Source organism: Musa acuminata, chromosome BXJ1-3 (assembly GCF_036884655.1).
Source record: "Musa acuminata AAA Group cultivar baxijiao chromosome BXJ1-3, Cavendish_Baxijiao_AAA, whole genome shotgun sequence".
In the NCBI taxonomy this organism is placed as follows: domain Eukaryota; kingdom Viridiplantae; phylum Streptophyta; class Magnoliopsida; order Zingiberales; family Musaceae; genus Musa; species Musa acuminata.
Window position 1 is genome coordinate 45,630,471 of NC_088329.1, and position 19,711 is coordinate 45,650,181.

Below are 19,711 nucleotides of genomic sequence, written 5' to 3' on the forward strand. Positions count from 1 at the left end.
CATGGAAAAGAAAGGTTTTTTCGAAGCACTGCAGCAAGCATAAAGGCAGTGGCTTTCTCGTCCCTGTGGAGGTGGAGGTTTTTGCATGGCCCTCCCACACTGCTCGCTGTTTTTGTTCCTCCTCCTCTTGTTGGTGTTGCAGGAGGCCGGTCCTGTCTGTCTGCTGCCACTGCAGTGGGGATAAGGTCGGTAGATTTTGGCTGGAGATGGAGGTGTCGATCGGGCTGAGATCCACTGCTTTGGCTCTGCAAATTGCGTCGTTTGATTAGGAGAGTGCCATCGGAATCGAGGGGGTTGTGGTGGAGGTCGCACCCAAGATTAGGTATTAGGTGAGACATAAATAGCTACATTGGACTCGACCAGGTTTGACGCCATGGGAGTGATCCATCAAGCGCCAGTTGCAGAACTGTGTGTCTTGCAGACACCAAAATAATGTGGTCGCCGATTGATTGATGGAATTGTCGGAAAGTTTCCATCCAAACCACCTTCTCCTCTACTCTTCAGTAAAAACCATGTTAAGATTCTAATTATGATTAGTATCGAATATAACAAAGATTTTAATCTCATATCTCGCGATAGCCAACGGATATGATCTTAATACTGATATATATCTATTTTCTTTTATTGAGTGTGTCCGATTAGTATAGTCAGAACGACGATTAAGTCGAGAATAATTTAGAATTTGATTATTCATAAAATTATGAATTATAATAAAAATAATACATTAAATAATGAAACCGAGGGGCAGAACAGTCATTTTCATATTTAAGTATAAAGACCTTTTCGAGAGGGTCATTATCAACCAATATAAACGTGTGAGAATCTATATTCATTCAATCATTCATTCATATTTCGAATGTAATGGATTGGATTATACATGTCCATATCCAGATGTGAGTTCCAATAGTCCCAACAATGGCGTTCTCTTTCATGTTTCATATCACCTTCTCAAGTCAATTCATCCACCAAAATGATTTTTATGATAGATTTTTTCTGCAACAATATTATATATATTTCTTCACCACTAAATTTATCCTCCTCGTTTAATGATGATAATAATAATAATTATTATTATTATTGACGGTTGGCGAGACGAAACGTTGGGCCTGCTTAATTAGTGGGGCCTGCGCTGGCAGCTGCAGGGACCCACGGGATGTCCGCGAACAGGAAGAGGCTCACATGGTGGGGGGGAGGAGAGCTACCGGCGCTGTGCTCGCAGGGACCGAGATTTTAAGTACGTCCATCAATGCTCCATAAGAACTCTGTGCAAGCCTCTCTCTCTCTCTCCTCCATGCAAACCCTCCTCTCACTTTTGTAGGGTAACGTTACTGTCCTTTAACTACCCCTTTCGCCGGCAGAAGGACCCCCCCGGGTAAACCGGAGCACCTCTCGATCCTTTTCCCCCCTCCCCCTCCTCCTTCATGGTCTTTGGTTAAAACTACTCTCTCTATCTCCAGTGCCGGGTGCCATGCACAGGGCTTCCCATTTGTTTATTGTCCCTCAGACATAGATGACCACTCTATGAACATGAAGAGAGAGAGAGAGAGAGAGAGGGACGAGTGGATGAGCACTGGAGAGGGAGGACCCATCACCAGTTATGGACGACAATGATTTGGTGTAGTGAGAGGGGAGGACCCATCACCACCCATGATCATGGTAGGTGGGAGCCCCCAACACACCCGAATAGACTGGAGCCGGGCCCCAACACCGGCGGTGAACTCTTTTTCCCCCTGTCGGCTTTGTTGCGTTTGTGCTTTGTGTCTCCACCCCTTCCTTTGGTGGACACAGCAACTTTGGCTGGACCCCTTCCCTTTACGTCCATCGCAGAATTCTACCTCTCTTTCACATAGACGAGGGTAATCGGGATAGGTAAACGCTAGCACTGACGAAGGGCCCGCCAGAGAATGACAACTGAGATCAGTCTCTATCTCTCTCTCTCTCTTGAGATGCCACAGCAGCACACCTTTTAACATCACGCATCCTTTTCTTTCCCTTTTGCTGTTACCATCCCTGGTGGTGCATCCACAGATACTGATGAGTTCGAGTTCTTATCTTGGATTCCGCTTAATCCAACATCAACGACGAGCAAGAATGGTGCACCTCCAATAATAGTTCGACATGATTGAACTCGCAGCAGCTGTGTTCGTGGTGACCGGCAAAGTTTTTGAGATTAGGAGCATGATCGTCATAGGGTTTGTTCATTAGCGACATGATAACCCTAATCCACTTCAGGTCTGCTATCTTTTCGGTGCAGGAGGACCCAAGCAAAAAGTAGCTTTGATGCAAGAGGGAGGAAACCAGATTGCGAGTCATGGGTCACGGCCACGCCTCAATGCTGCCTCCGATAACCTGCTGCTATCAGTTCACGTACTAAACAGTGACAGCAAAGTGGGCATAAGAGGCTACATGTAGGTCAAAAAGATGGACACTTGTCGACGTTGATGTGGCCAACTCATCTAATTTATTGTTCATTGATGTCTACTTATTTTTATGATCCAGTGTTGCTCTATTTAGCTTTGTTCCAGTTCCCAAAATAGCATGTCAACTTCACGATCATATTTCAAGTTATTGCACACCATCAATGATCTCAAATATGGTTTAATTCTTGTTTATCGACACATCAGTAACACATGGCTAATTAATATGTATCTATCACTCACAACCAGATGATGAGATATAGATTCACAACTATGCCTTCAACTTTTCCGGTCATCTTTGTGTAAATTAGTCATTTCAAAGGCTTAGCATTCCCCGAAACTTTCAATTTTTTCAATTTCAGTTCTGGCCATGATTCAATCCAGTGTGCTCATCATGAAGCTGGCGGGAGCGAATGGTGACAAGAAGGAAACGAGCAGGGTAGCTTCATGCAACCTGCAGAGCTATTCCAGTTTCCTCTGGAGTCGCCTGCAGAGGTTTTGGTCATCTTTGATGATGAGGAACTTTAACATGTCATCTAAAACAACTACTCTACTTGCAATCTGTAATTGTTTGTAAGGTATTCAGCTTCTCCTAAATCGTTTCTCTTCATATTGTAAAGTGCTTGCGACCCCAGTTGGACATCCAATCCCATGATGAAACCAATCTAATTGCACCAAGCACAAATGTCTTCTATAGAGATCATACATATACAGCTTTGGAAGCTTGTCAAGGTTGTGCCTCCAAGCTGCTCAAAATGGCTGCCACATGAGCGATGGACGGCCGGGTCTTCCGCCCATTGCCGACGCACGCCGACGCCACCTTCGCCATCCTCGTCAGTGGCGTCAGGTCCATCGGCAGCCCCATTCTCCCGTCGAGAATCTCCTGGACTCTGCACTCCCTGATCAAAGGCAGAGCCCACTCCACCAGCTTCCCCCCGTCGCACCTCCTCCCGCTCAACAGCTCCAGCAAAACCACTCCCAAACCGTACACGTCGTTCTCCTTGCACGCCCCGCCGCCTTCCCCGTCTCTGTACCCGACCATCTCCCTCCTGTCACCCGGCTCCACCAAGAAGCTCAGCCCGTAGTCGCAGATCCTGGCGCAAAAGTCCATGTCGAGCATGATGTTGCTGGGTTTGATGCACCCGTGCACGATTCCTGGCACGCTCCCGTCGTGCAGGTGCTCGATCCCGCGCGCCGTCCCCGCCGCGACCCTTATCCGGATATCCCAACTCAAGAGCCCGGATGACGGCCGACGACAGTCCTCGAGGTAGCTCTGGTGCAGATGGTAGTCCAGGCTCTTCGTGTTGCCGACGAATTCGGAGATGATGAGCCTCTCGCCGGGTGCCTCGGAGAAGCCCAAGATGGGGACTAGGTTGGGGTGGTTGGCGTACGAGAGCGACTTCATCCGGGAAGAGAAGCTCACGCCCGGGTTACCGAGGACTAAATGGTGGTGGATGCGCTTCACGGTGTAGGTATCCCCGGTGGCGGAGGTGGCCTTGTAGACGGTGCCGAGACGGCCCTGGCCGACGACACGGGAGCCGTGGAATCCGTCGGTGGCAGACTCGACGTCGCTCAGCTGGTGAGAGTGGGCGGGGAGAATTGCCACGGTGCTAGTGTCGTCAGGGTCTACGGCGCACCTCTTCTTGCAGATTACGTAGAGGACGACGCTGAGAGCAAGGAGAACGACGCCAACGAGTGCGATGGCAGCGTCTACGCTGATGGTGGAGTCCTCGTGATTCATGGCGGTATTACTTGCTCGGCTTCAAGGATCAGATGTGAGGGGGGTGAAGAAAGGTGAATTAAGGTGGGAGATGTTTGGTTGATTCAGATGAGATTGTTAGGAAAATGTGTAGGATCTTCTTTAGGTTTGGTGCTCGCAGCATGCAGTAGTACTCTTCGAGTCTATTCCGTTTCCCCTGTCATGAGAGATGGGTAGAACAACCATAGATCTTCCACTAGATCAAACGAGAGCAGGTGGGGAGAGTAGTTTGTCTGCGCCTATGTTGGTGCACCAAACTCGGAACAAAGGGCCGCAGAGCAGAACAATTACAGCTCAAATCAAGGACAGAGTTTGCTCCATACACACAAGTACTTGTCCCATTCTGTCACCAAATGTGCTGTTCGATTTGAAAGCTAACAAAATAGTAGTCGGTTTCACCTTCCGAAAAGATATATTGATTGAATAATGAGAACAAATACAGTATCAACGAAGCTAACACACAGTTCTTAAAGAACAGTATTTTTTCTTGGGGAAGAGATCGCGTAGAAGATAATGATCCTGATTGAGTTTTGGCTGTCAAAGAGATGAGAGTCTGACGGTCAAACGTATCTTCCATCTACATCTGTTCCCGAAACAGTCGATGATGCTAAACTAAACACATGGCAATGCGGATTCTGTGGCATCTCACATAGGAAGATGGCATGGAACGGATACAGAGTACAAATGGCAAGCACAAATACTTTTTTTTTTCTCTGGTGGCGACGGCCACAGAAATCCGCTAAGCAACGAAGATGATTGGCTTGCTGGGAAGGATGCATTGGAACAAATTCCTTCAGATATAGTAGCACAGTTAATTCGATTCTCATCACAGTGTAATGGTGCAGAACCCTCCATAGGAGAAGCTATTCGCTGGAGGAATCACAGGTTGTCACATTCTACGGTATCGGGCACTCAAGGAGATGGGTTTAGGTCCTTCAATGGCGGCTTCAACTTGTTGACAGGAGCCACGTCGAGCAGCAGCTTCACCACCGTCCTCATCGGCGGCCGATTCAGTGGGAGGAAGTTGGTGCAGAGGAGGCCAACGTCGAGCACCTCGCGTATCTCCTCCTTGAAACAGAGACTAAGCCTGGGATCGATCACGCTTTCCACTCCTTTCTGCTCCAAGGTGCTGCACACCCACTGCGCCAAATCCCTCTCTCCAAGCTCAGGATCCATAGGAAATTTTCCCGTGATCAATTCCAGAATCACCACACCAAAACTATATATGTCGCTCTTCTCGGTAACCCGGAGAGTATAGGCGTACTCTGCAGAAAATGGAAAACGAGACAAGAGAACAAGTGAATACATTCCACGCACTGATCCTAAGATCTCAAGAAGAGCAAACACCGAGGATGAAATGAGCAAACCTGGTGCGATGTATCCGCAGGAGCCAGCAATCACAGACATCGACTTTGGTCCCTTCACGATGGCTTTGGCGACGCCAAAGTCGGAGACTTTCGCTCCAAACTCTGCATCCAACAGTATGTTGTTGGATTTAACATCCCTGTGGACGATGGGCGGAAGACAGTCATGGTGAAGGTACGACAGACCCTCAGCCGCATCCAGTGCAATCTTGTACCTCGTTCGCCAGTCCAGCAAACCTCCCTTGGCGCCATGCAGCTGGTCACCTAAGCTTCCATTCGGCATGTATTCAAAGACCAGAAGCTTGGAGTCAATGTTAGTGCAGCAGCACCACAGCTTCACGATGTTCTTGTGACGAATCTTCCCCAGCATCTCCACCTCGGCTTCGAAACCGTCGCCGAAGCTCGGAACTATGTCGTTCTTCTTGGAGGTTCCCCAGAGCTTCTTCACCGCCACGGTCTCTCCATTGCTCAACACCACCTTGTAGACTTGACCGGAAGCTCCGCTACCGATAACGTTGTCTTCGTCGAGGGAAACCGGGATCTCCTCCTCACTGAAACCAAGCTTATAGAACGAGGTGAACTTCCACTTGGGATTGTCCATACCAAGCGCTGCCTTCTTCAGATTTCTGTATCTCCAATAGAACCAAGCTGCTCCAGTCACGAGCACCAATGAAGCGAGTATAAAGACCGACCGAAGCAGCCAGACGAATACATGGCGCTCCGGTTTGACAGCTCGCGGGCTGGGACAGAAACCGGTCAATTCCCCGCAGAGACCCGGATTGCCCAAGAAGCTATTTTGGTATGTCTGTGTCGCAAGCAAAGGAGGCAGACCGCCGGAAAGCTGGTTGTTGGAGAGATTGAATTCGATAAGATTTAGGTTCTGGAGTTCCATTGGGATCTCTCCGCTGAGTTTGTTGCCCGAGAGGTCGAGATAGTTGAGCACCGGGAGGTCCCCAAGCTCCGGCGGGACCCCACCGGAGATATCGTTGTCAGCGAGATTCAGCTGGCTAAGCTTCTTCCATGACAGGATTCCTTGGGGGAGTTCACCAGAGAGGGAGTTATTATGGAGGTCCAACTCTCCCAGCTTGGTCAAGTACCGCAGACCCATCGGCAGAGGTCCAGACAGCATGTTATTGGCGGCAGAGAACTCGTACAAGTTCGAAAGAGCTCCTATTTCCTCTGGAATTGGCCCACTGAACTGGTTATCGGAGATTAGTAGCATGGAGAGATTAGCTGCGCCTGATATCACCGGTGAGATGCTGCCGGAGAAGAAGTTTCCGGAGAGCTCGAAAAGCCACACATGGGGTAGGCCCCAAAAAGCAGGGGGGACCTCGCCGGAGAGGCGGTTGTTGGGTAATCGCACGCGGGTGAGTGCTGTGCACCGGCCAAGACTCTGCGGCAAGCTCCCTGAGAATGAATTGTTAAGCAAAAGAAGCTCCGACAACACGCCACCGTCGCAGATGCTCTCAGGAATCTCGCCAGATAGGAAGTTATCTGAAAGATCAATAAAACCGAGAGGGAAATGCTTGCCGAAATCGAAAGGGAGAGGACCATCGAGCTGGTTGGAGAACAGACGGAGGTCGGCGAGATTCTTGCACCGGGAAATGCTCTGAGGAATAAGACCAACGAGGTTATTCTCGTAAAGCTGGAGATTTGCAAGATTGGGAGCAAGGAAGATGTCTTCGGGAAGATGACCGTAGAGTTTGTTCATGGAAGCATCGAAGAAGCGGAGCGCAGTAAGGTTGGAGAGGCCACGGGGAAGGGTACCAGAGAGAGAATTGGCGTAGAGCTCGATTTGGACGGCCGACGAGAGCCCCGTGATCGATTCGGGAATGGGGCCGGAGAGCGAATTATAAGCAAGGTCGAGGTTGACGAGCGACGAAAGGCGGCCAAGGTCCGACGGAACAGGGCCGACGAGGTTGCAGCCGGCGAGCCAGAGAATGCGGAGCTGAGTGAGGTTGGCAAAGGAAACCGGAATGGGGGAGGGAGAGAAGGCGTTATAAGAAAGGTTAAGCTCGCGAAGAGAAGTTACGTTAGAGAGAAAGGAAGGAACGGGGCCGGTGAGCTGGTTGGCCACCAAGGAGAGGATTCGGAGGCGGGGAAATTGACCGAAAGAAGGCGGTATGTCGCCGGAAAAGTTGTTGAACTTGAGGTCGAGGTGTACGAGGTCGGGGAGGATGGAAGGGAGGGAAAAAGGGAGGGGGCCGACGAAGGAGTTCCGCGTGAGGTCGAGGTAGGCGAGGGAGGAGCAGCCGAGAAGGGAGGAGGAGGGGAGGGTGTCGTTGAGCACGTTGGAGGCAAGGGAGAGGAAAGAAAGGTGAGGGAGACGACAAAGGGCGGAAGGAAAGGGGCCTGCAAGAGCCAAGCCGGAGAGGTAAAGAGAGGTGACGGCGAGTGAGGTGGAGCCGCAGGTGACTCCAGTCCAGTTGCATGGGGTAGAGTCCAGCGGGTTCCAGTCGGAGAGGGCGTTGCCGGGGTCAGCGAGGGAATTCTTAGCTTGCAGAAGGGAGAGGCCTTCTCGGTTGAGGGAGAGGGAGAGATGAGGAAGAAAGAAGAGGGAGAGGAGGAAGGGGAGAGGGGAGAGGGAGAGCATGTTGGTGCCGGTGTTCTCCACCGCAGTGTAGTGGTAGTGTAGTGTGCGTGTGATCTTTGGAACGATGGGGTGTTAAAAAGAGAGGGAAAAGGGTGAGAGGCATCGGAAAGGGACTGCAGCAGTTCGGAAGGCTTTTAAATCAGATGCCTTTTCTCCGCGCAAGCCACCGTAGTAAAAACAAGGTGCAGAGGTGGGGAGGAGGGAAGAGGAAGAGAGGAAGCTGTCATTTCCTAGATTGATTGCACGAGTACCCAAGGGTCGGTCGGCATGGAAGATTTTGGACGATGTGCGAGTGCTTGGAGTAAGAATATATCCAACGCTTTATGTTGGAGAATTAATGCAACATGCCATAATGCTTCTTCACATGGTTGCTGTGGAGGACATATCCCTCTCGAGGAGGAAGAGTTGGCGTGGAAGTCGAATTTGAGGAGGAGGAGGTGGAGGAATCTCTCTTTACGACAATTGCCTCACAACTTTGGGAAGAAGTGATTCCCCGATGCATATGGTGGGACGGATGGGCTTAGCGCATCTAATCCAAGCAGAGGGACTGCCAATTCCAAAGATGAGGTATATTTGTGGATAAGGCCAGCGTTGTTAATGGAATCTCTCTCGTTCTCTCTCGCTCTCGTCGGAGGAGTCTAACCACCGAATTGAGTATGAATGAATTGGAGTTTCTATCTGTTCTTCGAGTGTCACGCCAAGCCAAAATGCTGAGACAACAGCAGACTCAAAGCCCTGTCAAATCGGATGAAGCACAATACGAATCTGTTTGCTGCTATCACTACTTTTGTCTTAAGCAAAAGGAAACGAAGATCAAGCATGCATGCAGACCTCGATTCACACTGACCTTAAACCGTTCCCACATGAACGGTGCCGCCATTGCAGGAAGGGAGAAGAGGTCAGTGGAGGGGTGGCGGCCGTTTGTGCAGTGGAGGAGGAGGAGGAGGCTTTCCCTTGCGTCTGTTGGCTACCGAGGGTGAGCGGGGATTGACGTGAGGGTGGTCGGTGGGGACGGGCTCCTCTTTCACGTGAACCATTGGCGATTCTATTCTACAGCGAAGAAAGGAGGAGAACGCGATTCCTCCCCTACTCGTTGTGTCTCGTTCCTCTTCCGTGACATTTCACGTGATGGAACGGCAAGCTCACGTTTTCCTGGGCTTGTGTTTGTACAGTTAGCTGCTGTTCTCTTCTCCTCCTCCTCCTCCTTCTCTCCTCTCGTCGGAGGTGTGATCTCAGATGCAAACTGTTAGTCAACCAAAATGGGTTGAATGAGCTAAGACAGAGCAGCACCAGCATGGATTATTGTATGCATCTCATGGTAGGCACAAAGGAGTTAGAGCTTTTGCATCACTCACTCCCACCAAGTGAGCCTCCTCTCGTGCAAGTCAAATTCCATTCGTTCATCGGCTTTTTTCTTTCTTGCACGTGTTTTAGGCTCATCATGCAAGTAGGAAAGCACTTAATCATCCGCGTAGGCATCTTCTTAGACATAATTATTGGTGAAATTAAAGCTTCTTTTGACATTGCCATCCAATTTCTCGAGTTCAGATAAGTTAAAATAATAAGAGTAGCATGAAAATAGCAAAAACAAATTCTACGATTGAATGTTTAATCGGTGAAACTAATCATTATTAATTTAATCTTTTAGATTAAATTAATATTTTAACTAAATTCATTAACTCATCAAACTAAACAAGTAAATTATATATATGTATATATATATATATATATATATATATATATATATGAAAAAAAAAAGGAAAACCCAAAAGAATCATAACTAGTCAGTGGTCAATAGATCACGTTCTAGAATCGAGCTTTAATTAAAATATCCAAAGCACCACCACATCTGCAAAATGATATCTTGGGGGAGTTGGGGGACGAAAGAGAAAGTATGTCCTCCACGTAATGGATGTCACTAACGCCTTTAGAAAATAGAACAACGAGCTTTCACAATTGAAGTGACACCGTGTGCCAAAACCACATCGACATAGCAAGCAAGACAAATTCCTAATTCAACATTTCAATATATTGCTTCTCGAATGATGTCCGGTGATAAAAGCGTATGTCGTCAATCTTAATATCTTAATATGACACATGATCACTATATAGTATCTATAATAAAAGAAAAAGATGAAGATCACTCTTCACCTATCCATCTACGTGAGAAAGGATCTAAGATATATGATTATGAGGTATTCTCATATGGATAAAAGGTCAAGTGAAGGTTTTGGGAGACGATTAGAGACTATCTTCTCGTATAATATTTAATAAAATATTTTATCCCTTTACGATCAAGTATAAAAACTCATCTTCAATACAAGAAAAAAAGATTATTTTTTTTGATCGCTCGCGTCCATATTTATATACTTAGGTTACTAAATTAGGTGTCAGGGCAATTAGGTCGAGAAACCACTCTTGCATACAGGTGGCACATCGAGAGTTTAGCATTTTCACCATGGAGGCATATCAAACAACATTGTGTATATGGGTCCGGACCATGTCATACTACCTAGGAGTCAACAACTTATTTCCTTAACATTTTAGCACTAGAAAGATGGTCCGATGTTATAGGAACAATCATCAATCAATCCTCTCAATGAATACTTGAGAGAAAAGACTTTAACCTCAACTATAGTACTTTCACTCAAGAGGGGCTGCACCCACCCTTTCTATATATTAGCGCATCTACCTCGGTGTAGATGCCAGTGTGATACTATTGTCTATTCAATGACCTAGATCTCTCACTCCCAAGGATGAGCCCGAGCCACCTGCTCATTCTTGCTGATGTGTTCTTCCACCTCCTGTCCTCAGAGGCGTTCAATGGCAATACTAACCCGATGAAGCACATTACAGTTTTTTGTACCCAAGTGTCATTGTACGATACTTCAGATGTCTTAATGTACTGCACCTTCCCAACCATGTTAAGAGGCTCAACACGAGAATGGTATGCCCACCTAAAGCTGCTTTGCATCAGAGTTTTGCCTAGCTCATGAAGGAGCTTGAACTTCACATCCTCGTGAATGTATGCTCATGGCTATCAGCGGTAATGCTCCTTATACTCAAGCAAGGGGAGGAAGAAATACTTGTAGACTTTGTTACTCAGTTCACGAGCGAGATCCAATATGTGCTAGATGCTAGTTACAGGTGCCCTGTAAACCAATCATATGAGTGATGACACATAAAATTCATTGTATAATCTCTTTTGATTAATATTTATAATAATATTTTCTCACTTTAGATTATATGATGAATATATTGTGATGTCTTTAAATATGTGCAATGAGAATTGGATCATGATAAGATCATGATAATGAGACCAATTCACCTTTAAGCATAGATCCTAAATATTCATCATCATAGGTTACTCAAGAAATACATCGAGGTAACCGAACAAACCGGTGTACTATATACTCATCTATATGATGGAGGCAATTCGTCTCATAGCTGCTTGTGTGGGGACACGTGATATAGTACATGTGCTCATTGGAGAATAAGTTCACTGAATGATTCGCTTATGGAATGCCGAATGGTTAATGATACCTCATCATTATATACCAATTTCGTAGTCTCGATTGTATATATGGTCCTTAGACTTGAGATACCAAGGATGTCTTATTTGAGTACTCTATTATTTGATATCATACATATAGATTTGAAAGTTTCAGATTTAGTGCAAGCAATCATTGAGAATGACAACCAACCTTACAAAGGCAATTGAGTGTCAATAAAGGATCATCCACTTTCAGTATCAAGAGAAAATATCTCGTGTGTTCTCACTTAGGCAAATCATTGATCAGTGTCAATCAGATTGAGAGATTTCAATAAAAGTAAGACTCTAATGGATTCCGTATGGGCATGATAGTATTATGTCCCACAATATTTGAAATATTAGATGGATAAGGGACTATAGATACACGATAATTGAGGGCAAATAGATATAATGGATTAGATCTCCCTATACTATCTAGGAATTATAGTATAGTGGCCTAGTACGTTCATAGTCGATGAGTTGAATGAATTATTATGGGAATAAAAATTCACTAAGTCAAAAGGAGATATAACGAGTGTAACTCACCGCTAGCTCGATTGAGCTTAGAGAGTCACAAACATATGGTGGACAACTCGATGAATATAATATTGGATATGAGATATTCAATAAGTCTTGTTTACCCAAGAAAGCATGGAACTTAGAGGGGTTATTGGATGGGGATCTAATACCTATTAATCCAATAGTTATTAGATGCGGATCCAATACCAATTAAGAAAGATCCATTAGTGTTTTCATGAAGAGGATATCTATAAATAGGAATGGGGTTCAAAGGATCATAGGTTAGGCCCCTAGAGCCATCAGCCTCCTCATCTCTCCCTTGCCATGAGCTCCTTCCCTGGTGTAAGAGGACAATAAGAGAGCTAGCCCCTTCTTGCTTACTAATGTTACGTAGCGGTACACTATCACGAGGAGATAACCCTTAGTGAGGAAGAGGTGCATCACCGCTGTCATCCACTATGTGGATCACCACCAGAGATGAGTTCGCGAGAACTTCTTCATCTGTCAAACTAAGATTTGCGTTTTAAGGGATATACGAGCTCCCCTAAGTGAAAACATCTCACCCTTCTTAGTGCAGTTTTGTGATATTGAGTTTTACGCTCCCGGTCATCACTTCACAATCTGATGCTCGTTGTTCATGAAATGATTTTATTTTACTTCTTCATTAGGTATATAATGCTCCTTTGATGGTTTCCTAATACTAGATGTTAATCTGTCATTTATAAAATAAACTTTAATGATGGAGCTAAAGCCCTCTCATCTCTTTTGGTCATTGATGGGGAGACTACTGACAACTATACCAGAGACACTTCAAAGGGCCAATCAATATATCACCACCAAGATAATGATCTCGGGCAAAAGTTAGGAGTCACAAAAGAGGTTGAAGTAGGAGCGGCCATAATCAGCCTCGTACTTAAGGTCACTGCAACAAGGGAGAAATAAACAACTTAAATCACCTTGCCCATGGTCCAGCTAACCCCCCTAAATATGATTAGAATAAAAGTTTTTTCTATAAATAAAATAAAAGAGACTTTTAAAACACCCTCACCCGTTGAAGACCACTCTATTGCGAAAAGAGATAAATCTAAATACTATTGATCCATCAGGATTAAGGCCATGACACAAAGGACGACCTAGATATAACCTTAAGGAGGAAGAAACGGAGTATCTTAACCCGAATTATGATGATATTTCAATAGTTTCTATATGGATGATTAACACTCGAGTGAAAAGAGTCATGATTAATAAAGATAGTTTTGATGATATTATCTACTTTAATGCTTTCCAATAACTCGAGCTGTTAACTAACAACCTTACTCCTATAACTTCTTCACTGACAAGGTTCACTAACAACTCTATCTTGCCTCTCAGGAACGTGAACTTGCACGTCATATTCAGAGATAAAGATTACTCCAAAATAATATTGGCTAAATTCATGGTAGTAGATATCCTCTCAATATCTAACGTGATCATAAACGGACACAGTGAATAAACTGAGGACGATGGTGTCGATCTACTGCATGATGATGAAGTTTCTGACAAGAACTAGTATTGGAGAATTGAAAAGCAATATAAGAGAGTCGTGCAGTTCTCCATAACAATAGTCTCTCTACTGAAGAGAGCTTGACCCAAGATATCACCTATGAATCCTCAAGACTTTGATAAGTCAGTCTCATGTCATAAAATAGTAGAGCCACTTATTGAAGCACCCCTAGATAAGACTATGTGCTTCAAAAGGCTAAAACTAATGACCCAACTAGATCTCAAGATAAACTAGTGCCAAACTAGGAATATTTATATCAAGTCATCGAGGTCATCAAGACAGAACCTATCGTCTTGGTGACTATGCCCCAAGACACATTAGAGGTGGTGCCTCTAATGATATGACACATTACAAAATTAAAGAGATTTAGGGTTAGGTCATGGTGACTATGCCCTGAGCGTCAAGCCTTGGTCTATCATGTCTTTGGCACTAGTTGTAAAAAATATATTTTCAAGGTATAGGTGTTGCAAGCCGAGGAAAAAGTTTCATTGCTTGAAAAGACTATACTAACTCGGTTGGGTCTTTACATCCAAATGAGATATTGACCTATCGAAATAGAGACTAGTCAAGCGGACAAGCTTGACGATATAACAAGAAAAAGATATTATTAGAAACATGAGGAGGCATCACATGCATAGGAAAAAATAGAAAACAAAAATTGATTTCTCAAAAGAATAATATAAGAACGTCGTACGACGATTGAGAGCAAAAACTCAACAAACCGAAAAATCCATGTGAGATTCATGAGACGTTCTCACCTAAGGGAGATCGTATATCCCCATAAAACGTGAATCTAAGTTTGTGGATGAAGGAGGTCAGATGTTATCCTCTCTAGTAGTAATCCATATAGCAAATGAAGTGGTGACGCTCCTCCTTTTGCAGTGTGAATCCTTATAGTCTTCGCACACTACCTCACAATAGTGATGAAGAAGGGTCGACCCCTTCTTACTATCCTCTTACACCACCAAGAATGTTGTCGAGTGAGGAGGAGAGGAAGGGAGGATAATAGGAGGTGACACCCAATTAAGTCTAGCTTATGACACATTTGGTCATCTCTTATTTAAAGATTTCCTTGTCAATTTAGCTCTAATGGATCTTGTCATATTGGGTGTTGAATCTCTATCCAATTACCCTAGCCTCTTGGATTAATGGATCTCTATCCAATAATCACTATTTGCTCTTATTGAGTTTCACTTAAAAAATCTAATAAAATTGATGTTTTATTAGATATCCAATAAAACAAGAGCTCGACGGATATCTTATATCTAAACATATACTTATAATAACATCTATCATTTGTATATAACCCTCCAGGCCTAATATTGAGCTGGTCGTAAGTTGTTCCTCTCAAAACTCCTTTTGACTTAATGAATTATTATCTATATAATAATTCACTTGACTCATCGACTATGAACGTACTAGGCCATTACGTCATAATCTCTAAACGATATAGAGGGATCTAATCCATTAGACATGTTTGCCCTTAGTTACAATGTATCCATACAGAATACACTTGTGCCTCCTCTAATCAGATTCTTATGGAGAAGTGCTTTTCTCTCAATCTAAATGACCATGGCCAGAGATTTAGCTAAGCGAGAATACACAAGAGGTTCCTCTCATGATACCAAGAGCGGATAATCCTCTATTGACACTCAATTGTCCTCAAAAAGTTGACTGCCACTTCTGATAACTAGTTGTGTTAGATTTAAAACTTTTAGACTTATAAGTATGATATCAAAGAGTAGAGTATTCATATAGGGTATTTTTAGTATCTTAAGTCTAAGGACCAGATATACAACTCGGACTACAGAACTACTATTTGACGATGAGATATCATTAACCATCCAGGGTTCCATGAGCAAATCATTTAGTGAACTCATTCTCTAATAAGCACATATACTATATCCTCAGTGTCCCCACACAAGTAGCTATGAGACCAATTGCCTCCATCATATGGACGGGTATATAGTATACCGGTCTCTCCGATCATCTTGATGTCCCTCTCGAGTAACTTATGATAAAAAATATTTAGAATATATGTTTATAGGTAAATTGGTCTCATTATCATGATTTCATCATGATCCAATTCTCATTGTACAGATCCAAGGACATCACGATATATCAAGTAGGCAATATAAAGTGAAAAAATATCATAATAACAATAATAACAGAAAATACTATACAGTATGTCACATGCGTCATCAATTCATATGATTGACTTATAGGGCACCTGTAACTAACAAACATAATAATTAAATCGGGTAGACAAACTTGACGACTCAATAAAGACCAACACCTCACAAGACAAGACAATGATTCCCTCCTCCCAAAACCTCATAATTTGCTCAATAAGCTCAGAGCTATATGGCCTCATCGAACCTAGCTCTTGATGAGGCATCGCTTGGCCTCTTCTAGTTGCCTTACAAGTTTGACTTCTTGAGACTCTATCTCAGTGATAAGCGATCGATTTCCTTTTTTCCTCTTCCACCCCTCTACCTCCTCATAAAGATTATTAATCATGAGGGACTATTAATAAATAATAGAGTCAATGTCTTGTACATAATCAATAAGTGCCATGATGTAATTGTGATTCTATAAGTCAAAGATAAAAGGGGCACTTGAGAAAGCGCAAAAGTGACCAATGTGTGAACACTATCTCTGAAAGCACACAAGTGACCAATGTATGAAGAATACCTCATGTTCGGAATTTTGGGGCGACATCACATGAACAGCGGAAGAACAAAAAATAAAAATTATAGAATTTCTTGCAAAAAAGAAGGTTTCATCATTGTGCAAAGATTAGTACCCAAAAACCCGCGAAACCAAAAACTAAGCGTATAAGAAAATTATGTTATCTAGAGAGATCGTATATTTCTGAATTCCCATAGATCTATGAGAGAGGATGAATGAGATCAATTATCCTTCTCACTAGTAGTGATCCACATGGTAGGGACTATAAAGACGCTCTTCAAATTATTGCTCAAATCTCCTCACTGTGCGCATTACGCAATCAATAAGAGGCCAACCTTTCTTCCTATCCACAGGCCCCAAATAGAGGTTGCTGGTTGAGGAGGAGAAGGGGAGAGGAGAATAAGAGGTAGCAGCCAAAAGAGGTCTAGCCTATGACCCTTTGGTTCTCTCTTATTTATAGATGCTCATTGTCAACTTAACCATAATGGATATTGTCATGTTGGGTACTAGATCTCCATCCAACTACCTAAGTCTCTTAGATTAGTGAGTTTCTACCCAATAATCTCTTATTAGCTCTTATTTGATCTCATCTATATGATTGAATAATTCATGGGCCTATTGGGTATCTAATAAGATATGTGCTCCAACGTCAAAGTTAATAACCTCAGGTATATAAGCATGAACACGAGTAGTCAGAAAAGATAATTCCTTTTTTATTATTTTGTAAATGAGTTTTTATACATGATCATAAAGGAGTAGAATATTTCATGAAATATTCTACGAAGAGACAGCCTCTAACCGTCTCCAACAGCCTCCCCCTTAACTACTTGTCCACGTGGATGACTAGGAGGGGGTGACGCAGCCTATAGCCACCTATCTTATATTCCTCCTCACGGGAGGAGGGTAGTCTTCATCTTCTCATTCTATCCTAGACATTACATATTTCTCGACTTCCACGCCTTGGGCAAAGGTAGGGGTCAGGTTTCCTGACTTCTATGCCTTGAACGAAGGCAGGATCGAACCTTCACGCCTTGGGTGAAGGCAAGGGTCAGGCTTATCAACCTCTACACCTCAATGAAGTGGGGGTCTAATTTCTCGATCTCCCTGCAGGGCAATGGTGGTAGTCGGGTTTCTTGACCTCCCCATCTTTAGTGAATATGTGGGTCGAGTTTCTTGACTTTCTTGGCTCCGACGAAAGTAGAGGTCTACATCTCTTTTCTTATTACACGGAGGCTCCATTTTTGCTCGAGGTGCTTGCAATGGTATGGCTCGCCAAATCTGATTATATCTTTCGCTTAATCGATTATCTAAATATAATGGTTGATTCGAATCCAGAAGTATAAGCACATAGTTTTGGAGAAACATGGATATGTCATATATCTAACTCGTGACTGTTCGTTTTCAGAGATTTGCTTGATATTTGTGCAAAAAGAGCAAACTTAACTATTTCATATCAACTTGACATACGGTACGACACAAACATTGACATAACAATCTTGTCATAATTATTAGATATCCATAGATTAGAAATGATGCATACGGTCCGGTCCGCCAGGTCTACGCCTTTGTGGCTCATAAACAAACTGGGCCGCCGCCCGTGTCGCTGATTCCGCCTTCTTCCCTGCGTTGGAGCTCCCAACACCATGATGGCTCCTTGACTGCCGTCCATGGAGCAGCAACCATGACTCGGACGTCCCAAGCGAGTACAACATCAATGCCAAACAGAAAAGGAGACCGAACCTTGTGTTGAATCTCCTCATGAAGGCCTCCTTATCCTGTGATCACTGCTTTTGCCCGGGCGTTTCGTTTATATAGCCACTGCTCCAGCAAAGCACTCACATAAAAGAAAAACCACTTTCTTTAGCCACATTTTAAAGCCCGTCCTATATATATATATATATATATATATATATATATGTGCACACAAACATAACCAGAAAAGTGTCGATTCTCACAAATAGAGAGAAAAGGTCGAGTTGTCGATTCTCACAATGCACACAAGACAACACTAACCTACCTTTGCACGAGAAGAGTGCACCTCGGACCACTGCATTTGCAGATTATATGTATCATCAACCAATGTTTCGTTGACTTTTTGCCTTCCGGTTCCATCTTTTCTGCGGATTACGTCAATAATAAATGTGTCGATCAAACCATAGTGCTGTTCGTTCATATATACATATATCTTTGTTGATCATGGTGGAAGCAATAGTACATGCTTGCTTTAATCTCCATAGCCTGCTCTTCTGAGCTTTTTCAACGAGCCAACGAGCAGCAGCCCAGCTTCCTCGTTCTCGAGTACAAGCTGATGGGAGCTTATTGGCGGCGCGAGCTTCAGGCCACCGGCGACCATGATCAGCGAGAACCAAAGCGATCCCCATGGCGAAGAAGCTCCGCGGCTTAATTTCCAAGACGATGGAAGGCCGAACATATGCGTAATCTTTCCCCTCGGCGCACTCCATGTACTGATATCCCGTATCCATCGATGTTTGACCTCGGAAGTGTTGCGTCGACGGTGGCCACCGTTGACAATGGCGAGTGGGCGGTGATGGTTCATCCACCGATGTTGGGTGGTCAGCTTACGGGGCATTTCATAACGCAGCTTGGCGTGTCCACTTAGGTCTTTCGGAGGTCATCGGTTCGATAAGAATTCGCCTATCCATTCAATCCTGCATTAGTTTAAGGCTTTGCCACGACATCATCGATTCATTCGGCTCCGGTGTCGATCATCACTTAACCGGAAAACAGCACTAACACTTTCTAACATTTCCTGCCATCAATCGTGCCTCCTATTGGACTACCTACAACTTAGGAAACGAACCTGAACCCGACCCGATATCGACCCGTTCGTGCCGTACTTGGGCTGTCAACAGATCTCGACCAACCCAACCACCTGACCCGGTTCACATTTCTATGAGTTCTCAGCCATCTGATGCGAATCCGATCGCTTCGATTTTCGATCCGATCACAATCTGTGGAGGCTTAATTGTAAGTGGTCCCCATGACACTTGGAGATGCAATGTATCGTCTGCAGTCAACGTAAGTCAACTTTGTGGGCGAGCTCATCCATCGACATTTAAAGAGTGATGTTACAAGTGCAGTGCATCTCGTAGCAGCTCTATGCCCATGGCGGGCGTGTCCTCGGTCAGACGGCGGAGGCGGGCATGAGATCGCTTCAACGCCACCCATTTGTCCCACTTTGTCTCATGCACGTCAACTTCGGTGGAGATCACAACCCTCGTGGAGATATCCTCTCTCGTCTCCTACCTTACTTTTTCCTCTCTTCGCAATAA

At 44.4% G+C, this 19,711-nt stretch overlaps 2 protein-coding genes across 2 annotated transcripts; both read right to left on the minus strand.

The window, feature by feature from the left end:
- Positions 1-2,864: 2,864 nt before the first annotated feature.
- On the minus strand, positions 2,865-4,440 carry LOC103979741 (serine/threonine-protein kinase-like protein CCR1). Its single transcript, XM_009395928.3, has one exon. The coding sequence runs from the start codon at positions 4,156-4,158 to the stop codon at positions 3,145-3,147; it is 1,014 nt and encodes a 337-aa protein (XP_009394203.1). The 5' UTR covers positions 4,159-4,440; the 3' UTR covers positions 2,865-3,144.
- A 349-nt stretch (positions 4,441-4,789) lies between these two features.
- Positions 4,790-8,868, minus strand: LOC135635126 (receptor-like protein kinase HSL1). The gene is made up of 2 exons (XM_065146001.1): positions 5,544-8,868; positions 4,790-5,441 (listed from the first exon to the last, which is right to left on the minus strand). Exons 1-2 carry the CDS (start codon positions 8,131-8,133, stop codon positions 5,089-5,091), a joined length of 2,943 nt encoding a protein of 980 aa, XP_065002073.1. The 5' UTR covers positions 8,134-8,868; the 3' UTR covers positions 4,790-5,088.
- Positions 8,869-19,711: the final 10,843 nt, after the last annotated feature.

What these genes read in the sequence shown, in the direction of transcription:
- LOC103979741 (XM_009395928.3), bottom strand. Translation starts at nt 4,158, where the DNA reads ATGAATCACGAGGACTCCACCATCAGCGTAGACGCTGCCATCGCACTC.
- LOC135635126 (XM_065146001.1), bottom strand. Translation starts at nt 8,133, where the DNA reads ATGCTCTCCCTCTCCCCTCTCCCCTTCCTCCTCTCCCTCTTCTTTCTT. An exon ending in CTGCGGATACATCGCACCAG is followed by an intron (nt 5,442 to 5,543) that starts GTTTGCTCATTT and finishes CATTTTCTGCAG; the next exon opens with AGTACGCCTATACTCTCCGG.